Consider the following 13,732-nt stretch of genomic DNA (forward strand, 5'->3'; position numbering starts at 1 on the left):
TGTCTCCATTGACATGAATCACAATCCTATTGTTATAGCTCAAAAAAACCCTCCCTGGAGTTGATAAGCTTCTGTGAATTTGGAATGAGGCTAGTTCTTTGATGACAGACCTTTTATCTGGACCTGTCTTCAAAACCTCTCCAATATAGTGGAATCAATCAGAGATTGAACTTTGAGACATTTCACTGTCCTAGGAGCTCAGTTGGTACAAAAAAATGGAGAATTCTATTTTGTAAACAAATTCTTTTTCATTTGTCAAGGTGTTTATCAGTGATACTAAATCGGAGTGTAAACGTCTGCTCCAGACAATTTTGAAGAACAGAAGACTTTGTACTCTACTCTCTCCTTATTTTACTCCAATTGCTGCACCTGAAGAATTCATAAACTTGTATGAAAAAGTGGTGAAGTTTCTAAGTGAAGACAATAGTGATATGATTTTCATGCTGCTAACTAAGGTAAATTATTAATAATCATAATCATAATCTAAACAGTAGTCTTATTCCTAACTTTAGCATAAAAAGGAACAATAGGAGTCTGCCTGACAGTATGTCTTCTACTATGCTGTCATCATCCATGTGGTATATCTTACCAGATTTTGGCATTAGGCATTTCCTTCCTATTTCATGTTGATACTTCAGTATGTCTTGGTGGTATGTTGGACATAATTGTTTTATGTAGAATTAAAGATAAACCCTCAATACTTTATCTTTTAAAGGATTTATAAATGTCTATAGTGATAACAATGGAATTTATTTAGGGAAAAATACTCTGAAATAATTATGAACATTTCCTCTTCATTTGTGATTTACTTTGTCAAATGTTTTGCATACTTAACAAAAAGCCTTATAAGTCAGTGTAATGCCTTTTTTTGGAAAGAACTTCCCTTCTAAGAACTTAACATTCATACCAGGCTAATAATTTTATTTATCCGAGAAAATGAATTTCAGATTACTGCCAATAGTCTAAATATGGCAACTTTTGAATCCATGAAATTTGAACATCTTAGTGAGCCAGAGACTTATCATGTTAAAGAGAGAAAATATCTTAAAATTAAACTCTAGCCTTTTTAATATGTAAGGGTTGTTTTGACAGTTTGGAGGCTAGAATAATATTTTTAAATTGTTTGATGTAAATCTTGCACTTTAGGTGCTAATTTGAAGGATGTCCTAATCATTCCATAGTAAATGATTTATCTTTGGTAGGTCAAGGTAATAGTGTACCTTTCATATTATCATGTCAGAAAACATTTTTTACTAGTCTTATTATGTATTGTATTATAGTTAGTGTAGTCCAAAAAGGATCATATAATTTTATTTACAATTTATTGGCATAAATGTGTACAATATTGAGGCAGCAAAATATAATTTTAAATCAATTTATGAATAAATGACAAGATTTTGGAGATCACAGAGATCTATAGCTTGGAGGTGGAGCTATTGTTTTTGTTGCTGTTATAATCTGTATAATCATAATAATAATACTATCTCTTAGGTTATTGTGAGGACAAAATGAGGTAATATTTTTGAAGTGCTCTGTAAATCTTAAAGCACTAGATAAATGTTAGTTGTTGTTTCTTGATAAGATTTCTTGATGCATATTTTAAATATTTAGCAATTTCAACTAAGTAAGTATAGTATGTACATAGTATGTACAAGCCATGTTGCTGATTACTGGGAATACAAAGAGAAGAAACAAAATAATCATCTTTAAGAAGCCTATATTTTAAAATGGGATGGTATTATGTCATTCCTGATAATATGGATATCTTTGGGGTCTTAATTCTTTTAGGAAATTGGATGAATAAGGCCAAATTTAGTCTCCCCAAAATTTGCCTGACCCAGCCAACTCAGATTTTGTAAACAAATACTGTTATCATTAAGTATATTGACTTTTCAATTAAATTAAAAGAGAAATATCCCCACCCTTTTTGCTACTCCATTGAGTTTTCTATTGTAAATAAACACTCCTTCCTATTTTTTTTTTCTTTTTAGTTCGATCTTAAGCAATGGTTAAACTCCACTAAACCTCCTCTGTCTGATCGTACCAGGCTTCTGGAGTCCATTCATTTGGCACTTACTGCCTGGGGCCTTGAACCGGATGAAGACATTTTGATGTCATTCAATATTTTCTGTAAACACTGGACTTATCTCCTTCTGTACCAGTTCCCTGACCAGTACAGTGACATTCTAAGGCTGCTCATGCAGAGTAAGTATATTTAGTTCTAGATCCTAATGTTATCAGATTGCCTCACAGTTAACATGTTACCCTTTCAAGTCAGAATAAAAAAAATTTTTTTCCTGTCTAATAGAATGTAAGCTCCTCAAAGCTAGAGATTGTGTTTTTTCTTTCTTTCTTTCTTTTTTTGTATCTGTTATTGTGAAATTGAATTTATGGATAATTAAATTTATTCATAAAAGTTATGGCAAGAAAAGTGTGTCATGAAAGTCCTCCCTTCAAGTCCCCTAAAGCATTCATTGGAAACAGGAAAAGGAAGAATAGGATCTTCTTATAAGATTTCAGTCTTATAGTCTATGTGGGGTGACATAGACTAACTGTTTGGGGTATAGAATTGGGGCAACACCAATCCTTTTGAATTGTATGATGCATAGTCAAATGGGGGACAAGTTTGAGACTATAAATTTTTGTGGTTTAGTTCCCTGGGAATTTACTTTTAGGAAATTAATGAAAGAATGTGTGTGAATGTGTAATCCTTTGACTAGTGGACGAATACTCAAATGTGAAATGTGCTATGTACATGCTGTTTTAAAAGCAATATAAGCTTTAAATTTAGGGGAGGGAATATTAAAAGATGGGAGTGTACGCATATTTTATTTTTTTAAGCTTATTTTTATTTCACACTTGCAAAAGAATTGTACTTCACCAATTGATAAATGGTCAAAGGATATGAACAAGCAGTTTTCAGATGAAGAAATTGAAACTATTTCTAGTCATATGAAAAGGTACTCTAAGTCACTATTGATCAGAGAAATGCAAATTAAGACAACTCTGAGATGCTATTACACACCTCTCAGATTGGCTAAGATAACAGAAAAAGATAATGACAAATGTTGGAGGGAATGTGGGAAAACTGGGACACTGATGCATTGTTGGTGGAGTTGTGAACTGATCCAACTCTTCTGGAGAGCAATCTGGAACTATGCCTAAATGGCAAACAAACTGTGCATACCCTTTGATCCAGCAGTGTTTCTACTGGGCTTATATCCCAAAGAGATCTTAAAAGAGGGAAAGGGACCCACATGTGCAAAAATGTTTGTGGCAGCCTTCTTTGTAATGGCTAGAAACTGGAAACTGAATAGATACCCATCAATTGGAGAATGGCTGAATAAATTGTGGTATATGAATGTTATGGAATATTATTGTTGTATAAGAAATGATCAACAGGATGATTTCAGAAAGGCCTGGAGAGACTTACATGAATTGATGCTAAGTGAAATGAGCAGAACCAGGAGATCATTATACATGGAAACAATAAGATTATACGATGACCAGTTCTAATGGATATGGCTCTTTCCATAAATGAGGTGATTCAAACCAGTTTCAATGATCTTGTGATGAAGAGAGCCATTTATACCCAAAGAGAGGACCATGGGAACTGAGGGTAGATCACATCATAGAATTTTCACTCTTTTTGTTGTTTGCATTTTATTTTGCTTCTCTTTTTAAAAATTATTATTATTATTATTATTATTATTTTACTGGTTTGATGTGATTTTTTTTTGTGTACAATTGTGTAAATATGTATGCATGTATTGGATTTAACATATATTTCTACCATGTTTAATACATATTGGACTACTTGCCATCTAGGGGAGAAGGTGGAAGAAGGTGGGGAAATTGGAACATAAGATTTTGCAAGAGCTAATGTTCCAAGAATTCTCCATGCATATGTTTTGAAAAATAAAAAGCTTTAATAAATAAAAAGAATTGTACTTCATGTATTGATATAAAGCGTCATTAACTTTCTCTGCTCATATTTTTCCAGAATTTTTATCACTTACAGTAAAGTATTATCAGGAAATCAAAAATATCTGCTTAGTCAAGAATTATGCAATTTCATTTTTAAAGTTTCAGAAAAAGTACTTATTAATACCTGTTTTGACCCCTTGGAAGAAATGGAATTGTATGTCTGTCGGTTTTAATTATGTGAAAGGTAGAAAACAAGAAACTCTGATCATCTTAGAAACTGACTGCTCTTCCTGATTGAGGTTGTACTTCAGAAGCCCCTCTATATTAATTGCCCTACTGGCTCTTTAGCCCTCTTTCTCTCATCAATGGACTTAGGTCCTTTAGTGGGAGGAACATTTAGCTCTTTGGTCACCTTTTGACCTTGAGGTCAGGCTACTGAGAGATTCTTACCTTACCAACACTCAGCCTAAGGTAGTTAGCCTTGACACCATTAACACCCAGTGAAAACCAAATTGTTAGGAAACATTGGAAATTATAAAATTTCCATGTTAATTCTATATTCACATACTTTTTCAGAGATAATTCATGGTATGTAATCCTGTCTCTGTTACTTTTGCTTCTACAAACTCTGTGGTCCAGCCAGAGTGACTTTCTTTCTGTTCTTCACATACGACTTTTCATTCCCTGTCTCCATTGCCTTTAATTAGCTTCTATCTCATGCTTGGAATGCTCTCTTTTCCTTTTTACCCTTTTCCCCCATCAAAATGTAGTTGAAGTATCAACTTTTATATGAGGCCTTTTCTACTTTTCCACAAGTCCTAGCGGCCTACCTCCAGATGAGTTTCTACTTCGTGTGTGTGTGTGTGTATGTGTGTATTTCTTGATAGCACATAAACTCCTTGATGTCAGAGACTCATTTTGTTTTTGTATACTCAGCACTTAATCCAATAACTGGCATATAGTATATTCCTAGAATATATAGCAAATGCTTCTTTATTGATTGTCCATATAATCTATAGCAAGTGACTCCATCTCTGTGGGATTTCATCTTTCTGAGTTTCAATTTTCATCTATAAAATGAGGAAATTATATCAGATCATTTCTAAGGTTCATTCCAGACCATTAATCTTATGATTTTAATGCCTTGGCAAAATAAAATGTTTATTTTGGAATTTTTTTACATTTATTATTATGTAGTTATACCAAATATCAGACTGAACATTCCTTATATAACATAGTTATTATAGTAGTAATGATTTTTTTTTTCCTTTCCCAAGGCTCAGCTGAGCAGCTACTGAGTCCTGAATGTTGGAAGGCAACTTTGACAGCTCTGGGTTGCTTCTCATCTGAGAACAAAGAAGAGGACTGTCCACTCCCTTTAACTGAGAACCCTGTATTTCCAAGTTCTCCAAATATTCTCTTGTCAGATGAACAGGTATATAATTTTTTGTCTTTTAAATCTCTAATCCTAAACTAATCTCTTCCTCTGTTTTTTATACTACTGTAATTCTAGGTTGAACAAACAAACCTAAATTTATCTGCTTTTTGTGTTCTGTGTTCTGTTGTTTTTGTCTCATTTGATTATCAACCTTATGATTTCCCATCTCTTCATTTTTCTGTACCTAAAATGGTCTTCCCCTTTCCTTCTCTCTGCCCTTGCTTGTTTAAATCCTACAATGATTATTTAAAGATGTAGTTAATCTTCTGATGAAGTTTCTACTCCTCCACTTCAATTCAAAGTGATCTTTCTATCTCTAAACTTCGTAACACTTAAAACATTATTGTATGCTTTATGTCATCTTGTGTTAATAGTTATCTTTTTTATGCATAATGTTACCATTTCAGGAAACTATTTTCTATAATGCCTAGTACAGTATTGTAAACATAATAGGTTCTCAAAAAATTTTGTTGGTTGTTAATTATTCTTTCAGGTAATGGAGACAATACAGTGGCTTTCAAATTTTTTCTATAAGTTACGGTTATCCAAGTTGGACTTCAAAAGTTTTGGATTATTTTCAAAGTGGACTCCTTATGTGGCTGATGTGAGGACATTATTGAAGTATCTCGTGAAACGACTGATTGCCTCTGAAATAACTTGCTTGGGGCAAGACCCATTAACTAACAGTAGAGCAGGTAATAAACTTTTAGTGCAACGTGGAACCAAACTTAGTGATCTTCTTTTAAAGAAATCTGAAAAGACTTGTTAGGAAATTTAAGTCCTTTTTTTTTTTTTTTTTTTTTTTTTTTTTTTGTGATGAAGTTGTGTATCTCTTCTGTCAGAAAGAAAAGATGGAAAATATATAGTGTAGGTGTGAGAAATTCATCATATCTCACTGTCATTCATAATTATGGGTGTGTTTGATACAGCTTGTCCTTGATCCTTTAGGACAAAGAGGGATGAGAAAAATTTTAATCTGTATCTTATTATTCATACTATTTCTTTGAATAAAATGTTCTAGAGGTTTAAGTAACCATCCTGAGAAAGTGAAAAATTGTCTATCCACTTACATAAGTGAAATTTAATTATAATAAAAATAGTTATTTGATTTAATTAAATTTTGCTAAAAGAAATGAAAGCATTTCCTTCTGTGGTCCCATTGTTAACATATGAATGTGATATTTAGATTAGGAGAACATACTAATTTTTTTAAATAATTTTTTTGAGTGAGATTGCTTAACTATATCGTCCTTCTCTAAAAATTATTGTATCTTATTTTAGTGTTGAAATCTCTGCATTCACTAATTGTTCAGCTCTTCAAGCCATGGATTCTGGTTTTAGAAGATAATACAAGGTAAATAAGCTTTTAGATATTTTAATATCCAATGTCAAGTTCCTCTGATATTCTAACGTCAATTTATTATATTATAATATTATATTTTCAGTGTTATTTCCTTAATCATAGGTAAAGATTTTTCTTTTTCACATACTTGAGTTATGCCTCTACTAGCTTCAGTACAGTAGCTGATCAAAAACAGAAGAATGAATTAATGTTTACTGTCAGGAACTGAACTACACATGGGAGATACTAATAGAAAAGCAAAACTGCCTCTGCTCTTTTTTAAAAAATGCTATTTAATACTATTTTATTTTTCCAAATACATGTAAAGATAGTTTTCAACATTAATTTTTGTAAAACTTTATGTTCCAAATTTTTCTCTCCCCCCTCCAAGACAGCAAGCAATCTGATATAAATATTCTATTTTTGTCATGTTGTGTGAGAAAAATTAGCTCAAAAGGGGAAAAATGAGAAAGAATAAAATAAATAAAAAGGTGAAAATATTATGCTTCAATCCATATTCAGTTTCCATAGTTTTCTCTCTGGATATGGCTGACATTTTCCATCTCAAGTTGATTGAAATTGTCTTGAATCACCACATTGCTGAGAAGAAAAGAACTAAGTTATCACAGTTGATCATCCTATAATCTTCTTCTCTTAGTTCAACTCATTTCAGTCAGCATCAGTTCATGTAAGTTTCTCCAGACTTTTCTGAAATCAGTCTGTTCATCATTTCTTATAGAACAATAATTTTCCATTACATTGATATATCATAACTTATTCAGCCATTCATAACTGATGGATATCCACTCAATTGCCAAGGCCTTGCCACTATGTAAAGGGCTGTTACAGACATTTTTGTAAATGTGGGTACTTTTCTTTCTTTTATATACCCAGTAGTGAAACTGCTGGATCAAAGGGTATATATACAGTTTTATAGCCATTAGGGAATAGTTCCAAATTGCTATCCAGAATGGTTGGATTATTTCAGAACTCCACCAACAATGCAATTGCGTCTTAGCTTTTTCATATCCTCTCCAACATTTATCATTATTTTTTCCTGTCATCTTAGCCAGTCTGAGAGGTGTGAAATAGTACCTCACAGTGGTCTTAATTTGCATTTCTCTAATCAGTAGTGATTTAGAACTTTTTTTTAATGACTATAGACAGCTTTAATTTCTTCATCTGAAAGTTGTCTGTTTGTATACTTTTGACCATTTGTCATACTTTTATTGTTATTCTTTTATTGTTATAAATATGAGTCAGTTCTTTGAATATTTTAGAAGAAAGGCCTTTATCAAAAACACTGGCTGTAAAACTTTTTCCCCCAGCTTTCTGCTTTCCTTCTAATCTTGGCTACAATGGTGTTGTTTGTGCAACCTTTTTAATTTAATTTGATAAAAAATTATCTATTTTGTATTTCATAATGCTCTCTAGTTTTTTGTTGACCATAAATTCACCCTTTATGTCGAAATCATGAACCCATTTTGACCTCATCTGAATATAGGGTTTTGGGTGTTGGTTGATGCCTTGTTTCTGCCACTTTCTGTTTTTCCCAGCAATTTTTGTCAAATGTTGAATTCTTATCCCAGAAACTGGAATCTTTGGGTCTATCAAACATTAAATTACTATAGTAATTGACTACTGTATCTTGTATACCTAACCTATTCCACTGATCTATTACTCTATTTCTTAACCACTACCAAGTGGTTTTGATGACTACTGCTTTATAATATAGATCTGATATAGTTGACTTCCTTAATGTGTTTTCTCTGTTGATGTAGCTTGAAATACTCATACCTCATACAATTTTTGTCCAATATTTAATATATATACTTCATTTGGAATCTTGAAAATACATAAACTGCTTTCCTCTTGTTTTTGTTTTTATATTTTATAAGTGATCATGTGCAATTCAAGCTGCCCATCTCTTGTCTCTTATTCTTGTTATTTAAGTGGTTAAATGTGTTTTATGGCTATAGTCTCAATAATATCTTTTATTACATTTCACACATTTGCATAATTACTGATAATGTCCTGTGGGCTTTTTAATACCCATCATGCCTCTTTACATTGTCCTTTGAATTGTTCTTTTTTTCTTACTTTTTTTGTTTACCTGCACTCAACTCTTATTTTTATGCTAATCCTAAAAAAGGTGATAGAATTGAAGCAGAATTGAATGCTCACTTTCAGTTGTCCATGATAAAGAAATAGACTACCATGATTCACATGGATGCTGCTACACAAAGCTTAAAGTTTTCAAAGTTTCAGAAGTTGCATGTTGAAATTACTTATTTATACATATGTATTATGACTTAATGTTTCTTTTACAGCCATAACTATAATTTTTTTTACAATGTATTAATAATTTCAAACCATCCAATTTAACATGATTTATCACATAAATACACTATTTTGCAAGCTTGTAAAATTTTCATGAAATTAAAGATGTTCAAAGCTATAATGAGCTGAGATAATGGAGTAGTGAGCCTTTTTGCCACTAAAAATATATTGAGCAGAATAATTGTCAAGGATGCTAGAAGAGTGAGGGTTTCTATATTGAGTTGGAAGTTGGACTAAATGATTGATGCTTAGAATATGCTCCATTTTGATTCTAAAATTCTGGGTCTGATTTTGTCAGATGAGTACCATCAAATAGTTGAGAAGTTTTGAAATTCAGAATGTGGTGATTGAAATTTTATGGGATATTGGCCACATAATATGAAATTGATTTGAATTAGGCATTGAAAAGTGGCTTTTATTGTGACTCACTTAGCATTTATATCTCATTTTTTGACCAGTTGGAATTATTTAGTATTTAGTCAGTATTGTACAAATATAATTTTTTCCTATGGAGAACATCTTATGAAATTCTAGCCATGTATTTGAATTCTACTTGGCCCATGGATGGAACAGTGTGTTGTAATCATTAATTGTGTGTGTGTGTGTGTGTGTGTGTGTGTGTATGAAATATGATCACAGTGAAAGACTAAAAGGCTGTCAAGTGATGGCATTGTCGATAACATGCTTTCTGTGCCAGGCCGAACCCTAAAACTACAGTGAAATAATAGAGGAGATTAGTCATGTCAACAACTTAATGCTCTTGATATTCTTTAAAAGTGATGAGGCCATATCTTTCAGGATTTCCCACATATTAGGCAAATTTTATCACTCTAAATTTAATCACTGGTCTGGTTTTTAATTGTTCATTTCTTTGCTTCAAAGCAATCAACGTTTCTATCCATGGCTGGAAAGTGACGCTTCCATGGCCTCAAGTGTTGTACATTTGTTCACTGAATGTATTGAGATTTTACATGAAAGTTTTAAAGGTAAGCAAATGCCAAATTATGGATGGCATTAGTAATTTTCCCTGTCTCTATAAGTCATTAAAGTTAATCTTTGATTTTCATGCTCTTTCTTTTATTTCATTTTGATTATAAGCATTATCTTCCTGAGTGTGTGTGTTTTCTTCTAATGGGCTGAAACATAGTGTATATGTTTTTCACAAGACTCCAGAATGACTTAGAAAGAGATCAGTTTTGTTTTGTTTTAATTTGACCTTCCACTTTTGGAAAACATTATGATCTTCATTCATATTTTTAGGCCCTGTGAGTCTAGAGTTCAGCATTCTTTCAACTATATCACATTACCTTTCTGTGGGTAGTTGGAGAAGTGGGACATTAGATTCAGGAAGACTTATTAAGAGACTTATGGTACAAAGGAGTAAAAATTTTGAGGGTCCTGACTAGAGTAGTAGAGAGAAAGGGGGAAGAAAATGTGAGTGACATTATAGAGGTAGAGTCACTAGGATTTGGTAACTGATTTGGTATGGAAGATGAGGCACTAGGAATTATTAAAAACTGATGAAATTTTAAGTTTTCATAACTGAAAGACTAGTAATACCACAAACAGAAAAAGGGACAATTATTTGGGGCATGTTGATTTTGAAGTATGAGAGCATAAGTTATTTGGGATATGATTTTGAGATGTCCAACAGACAGTTATAAAAAAAGAATCCAAAGTTCAGGGGTGATAATAGAGCCAAGATGGATTTCTGAATCATATCCATAGAAGTAGTTGAATTCAACAGTGGGAGAGGGTAGTGGCACTTAAAAAAAGAATATAAAGAAAGACAGCATTGAGTTGTTTCTAAATGTTTGACAGTGAAGAAGTGAGAGAGGCGCCAGAAACTTGAGATATGAGAGGTAGCAGGGTCAGCAGACACCAACTTTAGGTGACTTCTGTAAATACTTAGCTCTTGGGCTTGGAGTTGTTCTTTGATATCCCCATAACCTCCCCTCTAAAATACCACACGTAGTTTCCCTTTTTAGCTGTTTTTTTTGGTCTTTTAGGAGAAGAAACTATATTCCATATACTAATTCACTATAATTTGCCATTCAATCAGTAATCATTTTATTTCTAGTTTTTACTACCATGAAAAAAATGTTGCTAATATGAGTATTTGGGTATGGATGATTTTCCTGTTATAACTGGCATGAATAAGTTCTTTCCAATCTGTGACAAAAGACTTTCTAAAAAGGACATAATTTCCTTTATTTCTCTAGTTAAACATATCGCGTATTCTGTCTTTTTTTTTTTTTTTTTTTTCCTTAAGGTTGTTTCCCCTCTTTTTCTCCTTGGATATATTTAGAATTCTTGAATTTTCCCTTATTTATCTCATGGTTTTTACCAAGAATTACTTAGTACTTACTAGGAATTTTCTCATAGCTAGCATTGATATAGAGCTTTAAGATGTACAAAAGTGCTTCAATATATTAGCTCATTTGATCCTCATAACTATCCTTGAAATATATACATTATTTATATCTATTAAATAGATGAAGAAAGTGAGACAGACAGTGGTGAAATGACTTGCCTAGGGAAATATAGTTACTAAGGAGGGTCTCTAATGCCATATTTGTACTTAGTTCTCTCTGAATCCAGTGCTTTCTTCACAGTTCTACTCAGCTGCCTCATAACTTTCATTTTTCTTCTTTCTATCTGGAAGGAAACTGAAGGCTTTCTACATAGGAGCCTGAGGTATATTCTTTTTCAGTATGTATTCAAGGCCTTTTCCAATGTACCTCCATATTTTAAAAGCAGCTTATGTCACACTTGAAAAATACTATCAAGTAAGAAGGGATCATAAGATCATAAATTTAGAAGTTGAAGCATCCTAACCAACCTTATCAATTTACAGATAAGAAAACTGAGGCCTAGAGTAGTTGTTAATTAACTAAGATCACATGGGTAGCAGAGCTGGATTTAGAACTCATATACTTTGGCATTATTATAATGCCACCTTAGCTCTTGTATGCCCCCCTTCTTTCCTCCGATTGGAAAGAGTTTACCTAGAGCTCTAAGAAGATTCTCTACTTAAAGGAAGGGAATAAGAATAGACACCTAATCTCTTCCATTAGTAATTTTCCTCTCTTACTTTCTTACTTTCCTCTTTTCAACTTAAGTTTCATGTGTGTTTTCTTCTGTCAATAGATTGTGAGTTTCTTGTACCCTTGTACTTAGCATGATACATAGAAGGCATTTAATAAGTCTGAAAAGTTTGGTTAATATTTATAACATTGAGTTTGTACTTAAACATTTTTAATAATTTAATCTTTTTTGGTGATTTTGTTTTCTAGGATGATAACTATTAATATATTTTTTTAAACTTAGATAAACTCTTGCCTGGTGATGAAGGAGCACTTCGACTACACTTGATGCATTATTGTGAAACATGCACAGCACCCAAAATGCCAGAATTTATTCTTTTTGCTTTCCATAATGAATACCAAAAGCTTCCATGGAGGGACATGCACCCAGACCAACTGCTAATGGAGGCATTCTTCAAAGTAAGCACTTTATAGTAGTAAAGATAATGATTTTATAATAAATAATATGTACCTTTGCCAGTATTTAAAAGACTTTGAAGAACACCAGAATCAATGGAGTATATTTTCTGCAATATGGATTATTTTTTTTAAGTCAAATTTATATAGAGACTGCTAAAGACATTTAACATTTATTCTACCAATCAGCTACATTTGATGACAAAGGTTCCCTGGGTATCATTCTTTTTCCCCCTAAGACTTTAATAATATTTGTTATGTATCTACTCACAGTAGGATAAGATTTCTTTAATAACATTTACCTTTAAACTGTCTCCTTGATTAGGCAGCATGACTAGCTGTCTATTTAGAGGCACTATAGTATTATCTAAAGTTGTTTATTAAGAAATAAAACTCAATCTTTATTTTCTATAAGCTGTTATAAAGTGTATAATTAAAGTGGAAGTGTACCTTGGAATGCCATGTATTCACATTAGGCCTCTGATTTTTTCCATTTAGAACTTGAGATTGAATAACAAAATGATATAGCATGTAAGTGCTTAACTCTTTGCAAAAAAAATTAGTAAATGTTTTTGGTTACTATTACTGTACCATCAAACACATTGACTGGCATATTACACTTTTAACTATCTTTGGCATGATCTTATCAAATTTTTACTTGAAAAAATCATGAATGAAAAAACATTAAGTACTTACTATATATACTAAACCTGAGGTGACAAATACAAAAGCAAAAAGTTTTTGCTCTCAAGTCACTTCAAATGAAGGAGACAATTCTCACTAGGAGCAGTGGCCTTGAGGAGAGTGACCTTGTTGGGGGTGAAGTAAATATATTTTAATGCTTCCATATGCTTTACAAATATTCTCTCACTTGATGTACACAATAATCCTGTGAGCTAGATGCTATTATAAAAATTCCATTTTACAGTTTAGGAAAATGAGGCATATAAGGTTAAGTGATCTCTCCAGGCTGGCAATGTTTAAGGCTGGATTTGAACTTAAGTCTTAGCATTAGGCCCAACACTTTACTCTAAGCCCAGCAATCTGTCTGCTGTACTACTTAGCTGCCTTTCTTCTGGCCTACGTCTGATTAAGTAAGGTTGATTCTCAGTATTGGAACAAAATGATATCCTTTCAGGTCAGAAGTATATTTTACAAGAGTAGGTATTATGGATACTACAG

At 32.4% G+C, this 13,732-nt stretch overlaps 1 protein-coding gene across 1 annotated transcript in view; it reads left to right on the forward strand.

Moving 5' to 3' along the window:
* Window positions 1-13,732, forward strand: part of EPG5 (ectopic P-granules 5 autophagy tethering factor) — a 140,343-nt gene that overhangs the window by 101,016 nt on the left and 25,595 nt on the right. The window contains exons 30-36 of the mRNA XM_051969688.1: window positions 261-455; window positions 1,992-2,205; window positions 5,205-5,362; window positions 5,859-6,060; window positions 6,647-6,719; window positions 9,930-10,033; window positions 12,378-12,553. Of these exons, the coding sequence (XP_051825648.1) occupies window positions 261-455; window positions 1,992-2,205; window positions 5,205-5,362; window positions 5,859-6,060; window positions 6,647-6,719; window positions 9,930-10,033; window positions 12,378-12,553 (1,122 nt within the window). The remainder of the gene's footprint in view (window positions 1-260; window positions 456-1,991; window positions 2,206-5,204; window positions 5,363-5,858; window positions 6,061-6,646; window positions 6,720-9,929; window positions 10,034-12,377; window positions 12,554-13,732) is intronic.

The sequence above is a fragment of the Antechinus flavipes genome, chromosome 1, assembly GCF_016432865.1.
Source record: "Antechinus flavipes isolate AdamAnt ecotype Samford, QLD, Australia chromosome 1, AdamAnt_v2, whole genome shotgun sequence".
In the NCBI taxonomy this organism is placed as follows: Eukaryota; Metazoa; Chordata; class Mammalia; order Dasyuromorphia; family Dasyuridae; genus Antechinus; species Antechinus flavipes.